The sequence below is a fragment of the Periophthalmus magnuspinnatus genome, chromosome 5 (genome assembly GCF_009829125.3).
Source record: "Periophthalmus magnuspinnatus isolate fPerMag1 chromosome 5, fPerMag1.2.pri, whole genome shotgun sequence".
Classification (NCBI taxonomy): domain Eukaryota; kingdom Metazoa; phylum Chordata; class Actinopteri; order Gobiiformes; family Gobiidae; genus Periophthalmus; species Periophthalmus magnuspinnatus.
In genome coordinates this window covers 18,205,457-18,218,815 of record NC_047130.1, presented here as the reverse complement: position 1 = coordinate 18,218,815, position 13,359 = coordinate 18,205,457, and the positions used below count along the sequence as shown (strand labels likewise).

Below are 13,359 nucleotides of genomic sequence, written 5' to 3'. Positions count from 1 at the left end.
CACGAGCGGTCAGGCTTGGTTACACTTTAATCTACTCTCTGGTTTTCTAAACTAAGATTGGACAAATGTGTATCACTAGCACATTTGCTACATTAGGCCGTCTCTCAGACTTATTGGCATTGGTGGCACAGTGACTGAGTGGCTAGCATACTCGCCTCACAGCAAGATGGTTTAGGGTCCGACTCTCATACCTAATTTGTATGGTTCTCCCTGTGTCTGGGTGGGTTTCCCTCAGGCACTCTGGCTATCAAACCGAAGCAATATACAAAATCCTCCAGCTAAGGTAATTAAGACCAAGTCAAGCTCAAGGTCTGGAGATGGGTCCACGGACATTCAGCTGTGGTGCCCACTGCTCCTAACAAGTTGACCATGCTGCACTGAAGGATGGGTCAAATGTTGAGGGGACAATGAAGTGTATCTTCAGTCAAACGAGAACTGAACAGAACTGATGTGAACTTGAGTGAACAGGCACAGTGTGAAACAGCAGGCACACACAGGCAGATGGACAGAAAAAGACTTGGTTACATAAATGATCCTAACATAATACAGTGCATTTACCTGGCCATTGTAACAGAATGGAGAGCAGAAGCAAATGATGGAGAATGTTAGCCCCACTCTCCTCCTGACTGTTTGGATAAGGTTTACTTTAATAATCCCTCATGAGGGAGATTCATTCATCCTTCGATGCTGCTGGAGCAACCTGTCAGGAGCAGTGAGAAATACAGATCTTGAGCTGGGCTTGGTCAGGACTATCTTGAATGTGTGTGAAGTGTGAGTACTACCTACCATGCCATATTCATGCAATTACATAGATGGGTTTTACCCCTGAGCATGCAAACTGTACACAGGAAAGCCCTGCTTGGCCCAGAAACTACACTTTCTACAATGGAATATTTTCAAAATAAATAGTGATACCTTTTTTTCACAACCTTACAAACATTTTTCTGTCATGGTAGCCCTTCTGCTGTTCTTGAGTCGTCCAGGGACAGGTCTAAGATGAGGCACTTTGTTTTTGTTTTGATTTGGGAGGAATTGTCCAGCCAATGGTGTTGTAATTGAATTATGGTCATGCATTGGGGGATCTGAATGTGACTGTGGTACAGATGGGTCCCGGGCCGTTGCGTTGAACATGGGCCAAGCGCGGACAGTCCTGGTCCTTCAGCTTGTATTTCAGGGACAGTCATTAGTGAGTGTAAACAATATGTCAATGTTCCTTTTGGTGGTTCGCTGGGGTCACGGCAATTAACGTGTTTGCTCATCGACACAGAACTGGGAATGCGTGATTCTGCTGCTGCTGTTCAGATTTCATCACAAATATTTAGGTTGTCTTTAATGGTTGGAGACAAATGTGTCACAAAATATTTTGTATAAAAAACAAGCACAAGACAAAGTTTAAAAGTATTCTTCTTAGTTTCTGGGTTCCTATAGTCTTTGTTTAAATGGACGTATTAAGTCATGAACACAGTGGTGCAATTTACTTTGGGTTTTGCTGAAGATTGAGGGGCTGAAATTGTTAAATTGCTCCTGTGGAGGCCTTACTTGAGTGACCACAAAAGGAGTAACCCGAGAAGCCCAGAGCACAATCCATTTAGGAGCCTGTTATTAAACACACATGTAGCACATATGAGCCGCTCATGCTAAACAATGAATGCATTGATAGGCACCAAATCAACCTGTGTCTTTATAGATCCTGTAAGTCCTCAGTAATGTGAATGCATAGCTCAAGTGTAAGTCCTCAGCAATGTTAAAGCATAGCTCGAGTGTTGGCAGAGCGGCTGCCTGGTGCCAAAGCAGCTGCACTTGTAAAGAAACAGGACATTTAATCCTCTCCCCTGATCCACTGTGCCCCGCTGTCATAACATATTACTGCTAAGAGCATTATAATTTTACTACATTGGCTGTTTTATTATTTAATTTCCTGGACAATTTGACCACTTAAGCCCTGCTGTAAAACCATGATGTAAGATTTAGCATTACAAGAATATTCTACAAGTTGTGCACGGCTGCATAAAACATTGATTTAGGATTGACTGTATGTGCATTTGTCTTCTTCTAGACGCCAAAAGCTATACAATAGCTGTACAATATTGTGCATTATTAATTCACCCCATGCATAGTAGTGGTAAACTACTATGTAGCTGCAGCAGCCCAGGGGGAATAAACAAGACAGCAATGTGCACCATCAGCTCCTCCGATCACTAAACAATCACAGACATTCACATTCATACATAGGCAAAGGAGGTGTCTTGCGCAAAGACACAACAGTACGCACAACCCAAAGGTGAGTTTGCTGACCTTCGGGTCGTTGGATGAATGAATAATGTATAATGTAAAGTATAATATAAATATTTTTAGACAAGTAAAATCATAGTCAGAAACTTATAAAATATTATTTAACTTTGATGAGTTAAAAATCATGCATTTAGCCCCCCCTACTGGAGCAAAAATCAGAGGTGTACAGTACCAAAACTGGAGCCAAACTAAAATAGCCGTGAACAGAAGCCTGTGAGGTTTTCCAAAGGAAGCATGGCTGTTTGCTTTTGCTCCTCGTGCTTCCTCCAGCTCTCTCATTATTATTGCTGCCGCTTATTTCCCTGTGGTATAATTGCAGCATATGTAGCTGGTGAGATTTACAGCCAGTGTGCAAGAGGGGGGCGTGCAGGTGAGCAAATCTAACATCTGGTTGGCTCCCTGGGTACCTGCGTCCTATAGGTGAAAGTGAGAGGGAGACTATAGAAGAGGCCTGCTGTGTGCTATCTGTGCAGTTTTCAATGGCTGCAGGCAACGGTTTAAAGAGTGGAATGGTTAATGACCATTTACAGAAATACGCTACAGGAGATTGTTAAAAAAAACAGATGGGATGCAATACTTATAAAAGTAATCCTGAGATAAAACAGAAAAGTTTCTGTTGGTTACATTGGGAAACTGCTTTGACAAATTTTATTCCAATAAACAGCCTTAAATCCACACGGGGAAGTTTAGGGGGACTGCACAAATATGTCCCAATTTATCACAATAGTTTTCAGCTTTAAACCTGACCTTCACACTTCCATCTCCGGAGACAAAGGAGCGCAGTGCGGGCTCTTGTCATGCAGCTGCGAGTGCCTTGTATACATGTGTGGCAACATATGCCAATCAGGTGGAAGTGCACAGCTCGGCCGGGGCGGGGACAGCAATGCTCCTCCATTGTGAAAGTCCAAATGGATAATGCATAATGATATCAAGCTAAAGAGGACTTTCATTTGCATATATATCTATATTTTCTTTTCTTAATGGGAAATGCAAATGTGCAGTTTTCTGTTGAGTGTGTGTTTGGGAGGCTTGGTGCTGAATGAATGTGACTCTAGGGTATCCCCACGCACCTCAGCATATTAATCATTGTGACACGTTCACGACCCTTCTAATAAGACAGGGGCCACAGTGCGCCCCCCCAAACATCCCATCCCAGCCCAGCCTGCTCCCTCTTTGTCTCAGGGTCAGTCCCTAGGGACGCGGGGTGGTGGGGGAGGCCAGGCCCGAGCTGCAACTGAGGGGGGCTGTGAAGTTAGAGCCCCTCTTTCAGGAACTCTCCCCTGGGACAACGGAGGCACAAGACTCCCATTAGGAACGAGTCCCGTAAAAAGGCTGGTTCTGGCTCAGCGAACACACTTACATATAACATACAAAGAACGATATGACCACAGCACAACACTTTGTGCAGCGCTCCTATAAGCTCCAGTGCTAACAGTCCTATCTGCAGTGGTGTTAGTGCAGGATCGTGGGATACTTGGAGCAGGACACGCTGAAAGGAGCGTGCAGTGAAGTGCATAAGGTGGACAGCTGGACAGCAGGAAGAGCCCAGCGCTGCCAGGGCCACTGTTTGTGTGCATCCAAACAGAAGCATGGGACATGAATGTAACGGGACAGAGGGTGCCCTGTTTCTAAAGTCAAACTTTGGCAAACATCTTAAAAACAAATTAACCTGAAAAGAAGCTTTGACTGCAGAGCCTCTTGTTCCTTGTCCCTGTGTTGTGACTGATTCTTGTCCATGTTGCACAGTGAAAAATGAGTCTAACTGTGATCCGACACTGGAGTCATTTATAATGTGCAGATCACACAGCTGTGCGATCTCATTGACTTTAAGTCACTCATCATTACAGCCCAATCCACAGTGCTGTGACAGGCGCCACCTGCACCTCCAGCACAGTGGCCTCACAGCCCACACTCAGTAAGTGAGCATAGCATTAGCACAATGTAGAACATGTAAGTAACTGGAGGCTTTGTAATTGCTTCATTTGTTTCTAGGCCTGAGGCTTCAATAGTTTTACATAGATGAAAATATCGGCACAAACATAAGTGGTGTGTGATTTCATAGCCTTTGGCAGTTGATTATCAGTCAGCTAACCTGTAATCTGCAACATGATATTATGTAACAAGACACTTCCACAAGAGACAATAAGAGTATTACAAATGCATTTGATCAAGTGTTTTAACCTAGCGTGACCACAAAATACTAATACACTGTACGTAACTAGACCTTAACTTGTGTAATGTACACTATGCCTTGGTTCATGGATCAAACCTGGATCTCCTTATTGCCCTTTGTAGCCTATAGTATTACAGGTGTACTCCAGTACAGAAAGTCATCTATCAGCATCTTCTGTGTCCTATAGGGGCTGCTTCTGTTTTGAGAACATTCAGTGAAAAGCTAAAAACATCCTTTAGGCCACCCAGATCTGTCTTCAAGAGTTACCTGCAAAGATTAACACAGGGATAAAGATAGATCCACGAGGAAGCCTTCCTTTCTGTGGGCTTGTTCATCTTTTTGCAACATAAAACTGTATTCTTCTTTGGATCTGTAAATCACTGACTCTTTTCCTGTCCCTGAAGTAACTGTCCATAATGAACTTCCTGATGATGTGCTAAACCACAGGTGATAAAAATGGCAAAATGGCTGCTCTACTTTGCCACAGAAAAGAGGCTAATTAAATTTTCATGTTATAATCGTGAGCTAACCCATCGTTAATTGTAGCTCTGTCCCTTGTGGGATCTTATATTATGCCAGTGCAGCATTTCCATTGCTTAAACGGCTTTAATGGACTCCTCCATAAACAATAATGATCTCCATCTTCTTCTCGGGCTTCTGCCTCGCTCCGTCCCTACACAAGCCTTAATTACTGCTCTGAAGTAATTATGGCCTTTATTAGTGAAACCCAACATCTGTTTTCAGTCATTGTAATTGTACCTATAAAAGGCTTCTTGATTTCTGTCCCTTTAGGATCGGCCTGTGTTGCTGTTCCCCCTGGACCCTCCCATTCTCACCCCTCCTTCTGCATGTCCTGGACCAGAGCATGATGCAACCAGCTCCAGCACAGCTCATGTACAGCTGTGCTTCTCATACTGTGGGTCAGAGCCCTCAGGTGGGTAATGAGCAATTACCCACCAAAGCAAAAATGATCAATTCCTTACCAAAAACAAGCCATTTGTTTCTTGTCCATACAAATAGAGTATTTTATGTTGTAGAAACATGAGGAACCAATGCTTAGTTGGCCAAAACAGGTAAAAAAAAAAAGTTGAATATTGCACAAGACAGGGCAAGATGTTTGTGTTTGAAATGGGGAAAATGGTACCAGTCTATAACTGTTATTGTTACTGCCTCCACCACTACTATAGAGTTTTCACTGAGACGTTCTAAAAAAAATAAAAAAATAAAAAATAATAATTATATATATATATATATACACACACACACACACACACACTGTACTGTGTAACTTGTCTGGTGGATGGTCCATGAAGATGTTATTACTTTGCCTGGAATGTTCCACAGTATGGCATTTAATACTATAAACCATGTATTCTTAGTTAGTGGGGTCACCTCTCCACAGATCTGTTCTGTAACTTGAGCTAGTGGCGCCACCTGCTAGTCTTCATAGAGATACATAAGTTTAATGTCATACTGTGAAACATTCTTGACAAAGCAATAACATCTCCGAGGAAACAACAAGGGGGCAGACGCTCCACCAAAGAAGTTACATAGTGCACCTTTAAAGATTTTGCAGTGGATATCACTGACAACAGGTTGAGGACTTTAAATGAGATGACTACTTCATTGGAATGTGAATGTACCGTTCATTCAAAAATTGCTCAAAGAATATATTAAAATTGAATTATTAGATATAGGGCTTCAAAATTCATCAAATCGAAATGGAAACTTACATAGTAACTTACATGTTACTATAGTAAAACTATAGTAACATGATTTCCTACAACAAAATGTCCTCTCTTAATACGTATAAAGCCTTTCCTTACTGTATAGACTGGTGATTCTTGTATTAGTTTGGCAGTTCATATTTCAAAATGTTCATGCTCCTCGTTATGTTTAAAATATGAACAGATCCCAAAACATAAATATATCGCAAATATAATCTTACTTGTCAGGAAAATCACAATTAGATAATTTTCCAAAATCGATCAGCCCTAATGAGATTACATTAAATATATAATAAATATAACAAGATTGTTACAAGTTATAAATTTCAAGTCAAACTGTTCCTGGGGTTTGGAAGTGGAATTGTTTCTGTATGTTCTATATCTCAGCAATAAATAAATGTCTAAGAGGTATTATACTTCACCCTAACCCTGCTATGGTCTCAGTGTCCACTCAGATGCTCCAAGAAAATGCAGAGCAGAGGGACTGTGAGGGGAGCGTGGGAATTGGCCGTGGAGGGAGGAAGGAGAGAGATTCCTGAGGTCCTGGGGAAATTCGGTCCTTGTATTAATAGACTCTGGTCTCTTTGAAATTTTATTAGCCATAAAGTTGACAGTATGTTGTGCAAGTGACAGGGCATTCTTAGGCTCTTTCAGTGTCCAAACAAATCAACTACAATGTTTATTTTTCCCTTTCAAAAGTTCCCAGTCCAACACATTGACCATAGTGCCGTACTCAAATTGACAAATTGAGTATGGCACCAGGTGCCATACTCAAATTGACAAATTGACGGACTGTTTCAATCATCTTCTTTCACGTGTTGTCCTTAGTGGTCATGAGTTCTATAGACACAAATTTTAAATAGCCATTGGATTGAATAAAATGTAAAAATGTACAAGATAATAAAGTAAGAGATTTATTTGTTCCACAGTGACTAATTTTCAGTGTTGTAACATAAAGCACAAGAGTTGTAAAAAAAAAAAAAAGTAAAGGTAAAAAATTATGCAAGAAAACTTAGAATTAAAATACTTTTAACAACTACGACAAAACATCTGTTGTAAATGATTAAAATGTATCGCCATCTTTGTAATTTGTGCCTTGAACTGTAACCTGAACTGACATACTATGGGGCAAATTTGACAGGGCTTTCTAAAACATGAGTTGATATTTTGTCAATTTTTGCATTGTTATGGGCACTGGTCAGTGTGTCAAAGACAGTCGGACGTGTGCTGTCCTTTTAGCGCTCTCTTGATTTTTATGGTTCCTGGGCTTTCAGGAAATGACCCTTTATAGTGTCAACACAGTAAAAGTCTTGTTTTGATGGGAGGAGTTGCTTGTGTGTTACTACCGGTGCAGCTAAAGAAAAGCCGATGAGCTTAATAGTCCTTTTTCCAAACTATCACGTAGCTGTGAACTCCGTGACCCTCTTTGTCAACAGTCTCTGAGCTCTCAGCGTTTGCAGGTGAGTAAGCAGCATGTCCCTCCCTCCTCACGGCAACATGTGTCTCTGTACATGTGGATACAGGTGGACTGAGGATGCTTAGAGATGCACTACACTATTAATGTGTTTCTTCACACAGCCCCCACATCTCAACACCACAACGCATAGACCTCTTCAGCTCTGCAGTGACACTAGTGGATCGAGGCTCTTGTTTGACCTGGAGTCTCAATTCTTTGAATAATTGTAAGTACAGAGCAGTGGGCAGAGATAAGGGGTAAGTGAAAACCGAAGCACTCATGTCTCGAAAGCAGAACAATACAGGATTACTCAAACATACAACTCTGAATAAGATAATGATGAGGGAACACTGTTATAATATGTTACATCATGTGTCCTCTTGAACATCTTGAGACTGGGCCATCCATTGTGACTTTAAATTATACTATAACAAGAACGAACCATTTAGTCTTCAGAGAAGAGGCTTGTCTAGAATCTACTTCTGCTCTTATTACGTTACACTAAATGTCTTTTCCTATTGTATTCAATGGTTGGCCATCTGAGGCATGATCACGGTTTTGATGTCTGTTACTGACAATTGTACTGTATACTGTATGCGCATCACAAGGAATCAGAGCCAAGTGGTATAAGTATTTGTAAAACAAAACAATCCACTAACATCTTTTTAGTTGTTGTTTTTACTTTTTACTCCTAGGCTTAGCAGTGCGCTCTGTACATTTTCTGAGGGAGGTTCCCTCACCTGCTTGTCTCATGAAGATTTCGGGCCTTGCCTGGAATGTTCCAAACATATGGTATATATGTAAATATCTTTCATTTACTCAATCACAGGTGTTGTTTTTTTTTTTATCTTTACATAGTGCACCTTTAATTGAAGTACTCGTTATGTGTACAGAGCCTCACTACCAGGAGAGAAGGCCTTTGGTCAAACAGATGACTATGAGGATGAAACTTTCACCTCAGGTATGAACTCATACATGCACAAACAGCACAGCCTGTATTATTTCATACAAAAGATTCCATGTGGCTATAATGATTTTGTCTGAGGTTCTGTGGCTATGTTAGTATTAAACTTGCATTTGAGAATTAGCGTTGTAGCTTTAGTCAATCTGACCACAAAGTCAAACAATCACTGATATTTTGTGTTTTGTGCTCCTGTGTAACAGGTTCAATCCCATACGCACTATTTCTGTACAGTGAACTCGATGACCATTGTGATGCAGCACCTCACCACGTACAGTACAGAGCTGGATGTGTTAGTACATTAAGTGCCGCACTATGATATAAATAGCTGTAGTTTTTCCATGAAATTTCATCGTAATTAGAGACCAGGAAGCAAGCACGGACCCTGTCAACCCCCACTGCGGCACCCACGTACCTTGAGTGAATACTAAGAAGCCACTCTGGCTGTAGTCCAGTTCAGTATGTACCACGTGAACTACGGCCTTCAAAGGCACAGAGAGGGTGACCGGGTTCGAGGTGCAACCGGGAATGCTGTTTGAAGTGCTGCTTCTATCAGAGACACAAATGGCACTTTTGATCCAGTGGGATCACGAAGACGCCACAGGCAAAAGAGATGCACTCGCTCGCTGCACGGGAGAAAGTGAGGGGGCTGAAACAGATAAAACTACTGCACTGATGAGGAGAGGGACTTAGCTGCAACATGGCACACGCACACTGCACAGTACAATAGAATCTAGAGCCAGGATAACAATGAAAATGTTCAGATTGTTTACTGAGTAAATTAAAATCAACTTATCTCATAATAATAATAAATATATTTTTATGAAGTACTTTTCAAAATGAAACTCAAACTTATTATCACTAAAATATGCATACAATATGCCCTCACTCAAATGTGATTCAGACAAAACTATAGAGTTGAACTATACTTTGAATTCCACACACTACTTAAGTTTCTATGTTTTAGTGATGCCATTTAAGTGGTGCCCTCCACCTGTCTGACCGAACTAAAAATTGTCTCAAAAAGGCACTTTGAGGAGTCAGTAGACAAATGTTAGCAAAGGCTCTTGATGTCAAATAACAAAAGTGGAAATGAACAAATAATACTCCATACATCACTGCACCTGATTTGCTTAGATTTGGATAGGCACCTTGCACACTTTTTTAACTGACTGTGCCTTCAGTGCCACAGCCATGTACTGTCATATCATGCCTAATGTTATGCATTTTTGTCATCTGATTTTTATTTTGGGGGGTAGGCAGACCAGGCCATCCAATTAAGATAGGCAGTCAGCGTTCAAAGAAGTAAATTAGCCTTATGTTAACACAACATGCCAATTGAGGCAGTTATGATGTTAAAGATTTTACAGACAACGCGAAAAGTAGTGGCACAAAAGCTCATCTTTGTCCACTGGTGGACATAAAGGATAGATTATTTGCAGTGCGTTTCATGGTCCCCCTTGTGCAGAATATATTACGTGTGTAAATGTTGTTGAACCCTGCTATTCCCCACGCAAAGGTCACACACTCCCCTCGACCCTAAGTGATTCTGCGTCTTTGTGTACTCGTGGAGGGAAAAAAACGAGCTGCTCCTATAAACTCCACATTTAAAAGGCAAGTGCGGCCGAGGGGGGCCGCTGCATGAGGCGAACAATGGCAGCTTTTTGGACACACTTTTTCTCACTGCGATGAACAGCAGGGAAACCGGTAGAGCCTCGTATAAAGGATAGACCACAGCTGCCGGGGCCCAACAGTAATTTTCTAAAATGTCTCCGAAGGGGGCTGGTTTATCTGTGTATCTTTATAGGAGGCCATAGTAGCTTGTGCAAAAAAGTAAAATAATTGGAAGGCACCATAACTTAACTTTTACGCACTACACACACTATGATTGGCTATATGTCGCCTGTCAGATTGTGCGTGATGAATAGGGCCTATACATGCGTTGATAGACAATGTCCTTTTTATGTTATAAGACCAATTCTGTAACAGAGGGAGACAGTAAAACAGTTTGAAATGGGTGACAGCGCGAGGTACAAGAGTTTTTACACGAGAACGCACCAAGATCCGTGCGTCACTCGCTCAAAGACACGTTTGATGCGTCACAAATGCTGTCCCAAGTTTCTTTTTAGTACTAAGTCATAAAATTTCACGCATAGTTACCCCAGAAACAATTACCTTACCAACTATAAAGTCGTGAAATCTACAAATTATGAGCAACGTTTTATCACCTGGAGCCCCTTAAATAGCTCTTCCATGGCAACCAGTGGTCCTCGTGCTGAGTGAGCATTTTCTTAGGTGTTGTAATGACATAGGGAAGTTTATATTTGACCGTTGCTTGTCAAGTAATGTGGGCATGGCAACAATTAGACTGCTTTTAACGCAATTTGGGTCAATTGGAGTAAGAAGCAGCTATTGACCATTACGCGTGATAATGTGTTGCTGATGGCCAGATAATCAATTCCAAACCACTTCTACCTTGGAACACATCAGTGTCTCTGTCAAATATACTTAAATCACAAATCTCTGGAGATATTGCATAATGAATTTGCAAAATAAACCTTGCCAACTAGTGTAACGCTAGTGACTCCCATGTCAACGGGAAATTTGCTTGCCAAGTATGAGCAAGCACTGATTATGAAGACTGTGAAGCACAATGCAAAACGTAACTTGGGCGTCTTGTGTTTGAGCGTGCTGATAGGAGGCGCACCTTTTACTGACAGCGGTGGCCATACACTGGGTACTGACAGCGGTGACCGTCCAGTCGTCACTGGTTTTGCCAATTGGTGCCACTTCATTCACTGCGCTTTACTCTGTTTTAATTATAGTTAACTCTAGAGACCAATGACTCTGCATGAATGCTGTTCAAAATATTCAATTTTTTGCGTGTTGCGCACAAAACATCTGTGTGACAGCGCTGGCACACCGTGAGTCTTTTCTTTAAACTTTAAAAAGTGTATTCAAACATTTGTATCATAAATTTATAGAACATTAAATATGCGCGTAAAGATGTACGTACGCTCGGACGCCATGGTGATGACCGACTCCGTGGTGGCATGGTACTCGTCTTCCTCCATGAACTCGTCCTGGGAGGATGCGTCCCCCTGGAAGTCGTGATGGTCCAGGAGCTGCTGCAGCGGCGGCGCTTTGGGCAGCAGCTGGTTGACCACTTCGCGGCTGATGTTGGGCGCTTGCTTTAGGCGCAATTTGCTTAGGATTTGTGACTTGATGGTCTCCAGTCTCAGCACTTTGCTCTGCTCCCTCCACACGCACGCCGAGCACTCGTGAGCGCCTGCGTCCTCATCCAGCAGAGACAAGCCGGCGTCCGTGGGTGCTTCACTGGATGGAGGCAGCAGCAGATTGGGCTCGTCGCTCCCAGACTGGCCCAAAGACACGAGCACCATTACGCACAATAAGAAGTTGTACCTCGGCATGTTGACGCGCGCAGCAGAGCCAGTGCAACTTTTCTCCTTTTGTTAGTGTGTCTTTTGATGCACCGTAGGTCGTTAAATATCCCTTGTCTTGGACGTGTGCCTTATCCTACAAAAGGCAGCAAGCAAGTGACATGCATTTATTCCTGCACGATGGTCTTGTTCTTGCACGTTTTTGATGTCAATTATCCAAAAAAGTACGTCCCACTTTGTTTGATGCGTTCGGTAATCTCTCTCGTGAACATGTGGTTGGTTTTCTGTACAATTTAGTCCACGGTAGGTGTTGTGGATATTGGAGAAGTGTCACTGAAAAATGTGCAAGTGCGGTCAAAAAGGGGGCTCTTTATATATCTCAGCTGCCCCGTGTCGTAATCCGTCTCCATTGGCTAAGATTGCAACAAAAGGCTTTTAGGTCGGTCACCAAGTCAAGAGGGACAAGAGCGAAGGGAGGGAGCGTGCACTGTTTTGGAGCGGAGAAATGTTTTTACAGTACACAAACAATTTCCATTAGAGATACAGCCCAATTAGGCTTTTATGATTATTACATACTTTTCAGCCCTTTCCAGCTCCCTGCAGAGAAAGTAGGTTTAAATAAATGTAAAGTCGCAGGGGGTTTTGGTTGATTCTGAGGTGCCATTTCTTCATATTTTTTACAAGTTGCTCATGTTAAGGAGACTAAAGCTGAAATGGATCAGTATAGGTTATATTGCATTTTATGCAAGTTGTCCCTGAATTTTGCGATTTTATCTGATTGGTGATGAACACATAAAATTAGTCTTATGATATACAGAAAGGCTCGTACCAATGACACTTTTTCTGATTTATATTTCTGAATCATTAAATTAATCATATCTGATACTTGATACTCTTCACATGCAAATAAATATTTCTCAGATGTGTTTATGTTGTGCAAAAATATAAATTCAGGTCCATCGTGAAATGTTGTAAGTTTATTTTTGACATGGTCAGCGCAAAGATGCAGTGCTGTTGATGGCTGTTCAGGAGTTTGTGATACTTTGAACATCATTGACTCAGCAGTGTCACCTGCTGGACGACCTCGGGGGTGCAGCTGTAGAGATTGTGGGATATAGACTGAAACACAAAAAGTCCCAAAAAGGCAACAAAAAGTATGTTTTATGCAAGAAGGTTACTAAAGCAAACAGTGAGTAGCCTACAAAGAAACTAGAAAGAAAGAAACCATGCAGATGTCCATATTTATTGTCCCTGTCATAGTAATCAATGTAGCCTACATCTTCATTTTCCATCAGTGGAATTGATAGATTCCTGAGATTATAGGTATAGTAAAGGGTGCAGTGTAAAAG

The 13,359-nt window shown here is 41.7% G+C and overlaps 1 protein-coding gene across 2 annotated transcripts in view; it reads right to left on the bottom strand.

The window, feature by feature from the left end:
- LOC117370723 (growth/differentiation factor 11-like) overlaps positions 1-12,449 on the bottom strand; it is a 19,561-nt gene extending 7,112 nt beyond the window's left edge. For both annotated transcript variants that reach the window (XM_033966245.2, XM_033966246.2), the window contains exon 1: positions 11,626-12,449. In XM_033966245.2, coding sequence (XP_033822136.1) covers positions 11,626-12,040 — 415 coding nt within the window. In that variant the 5' untranslated portion in view covers positions 12,041-12,449. The remainder of the gene's footprint in view (positions 1-11,625) is intronic.
- Positions 12,450-13,359: the final 910 nt, after the last annotated feature.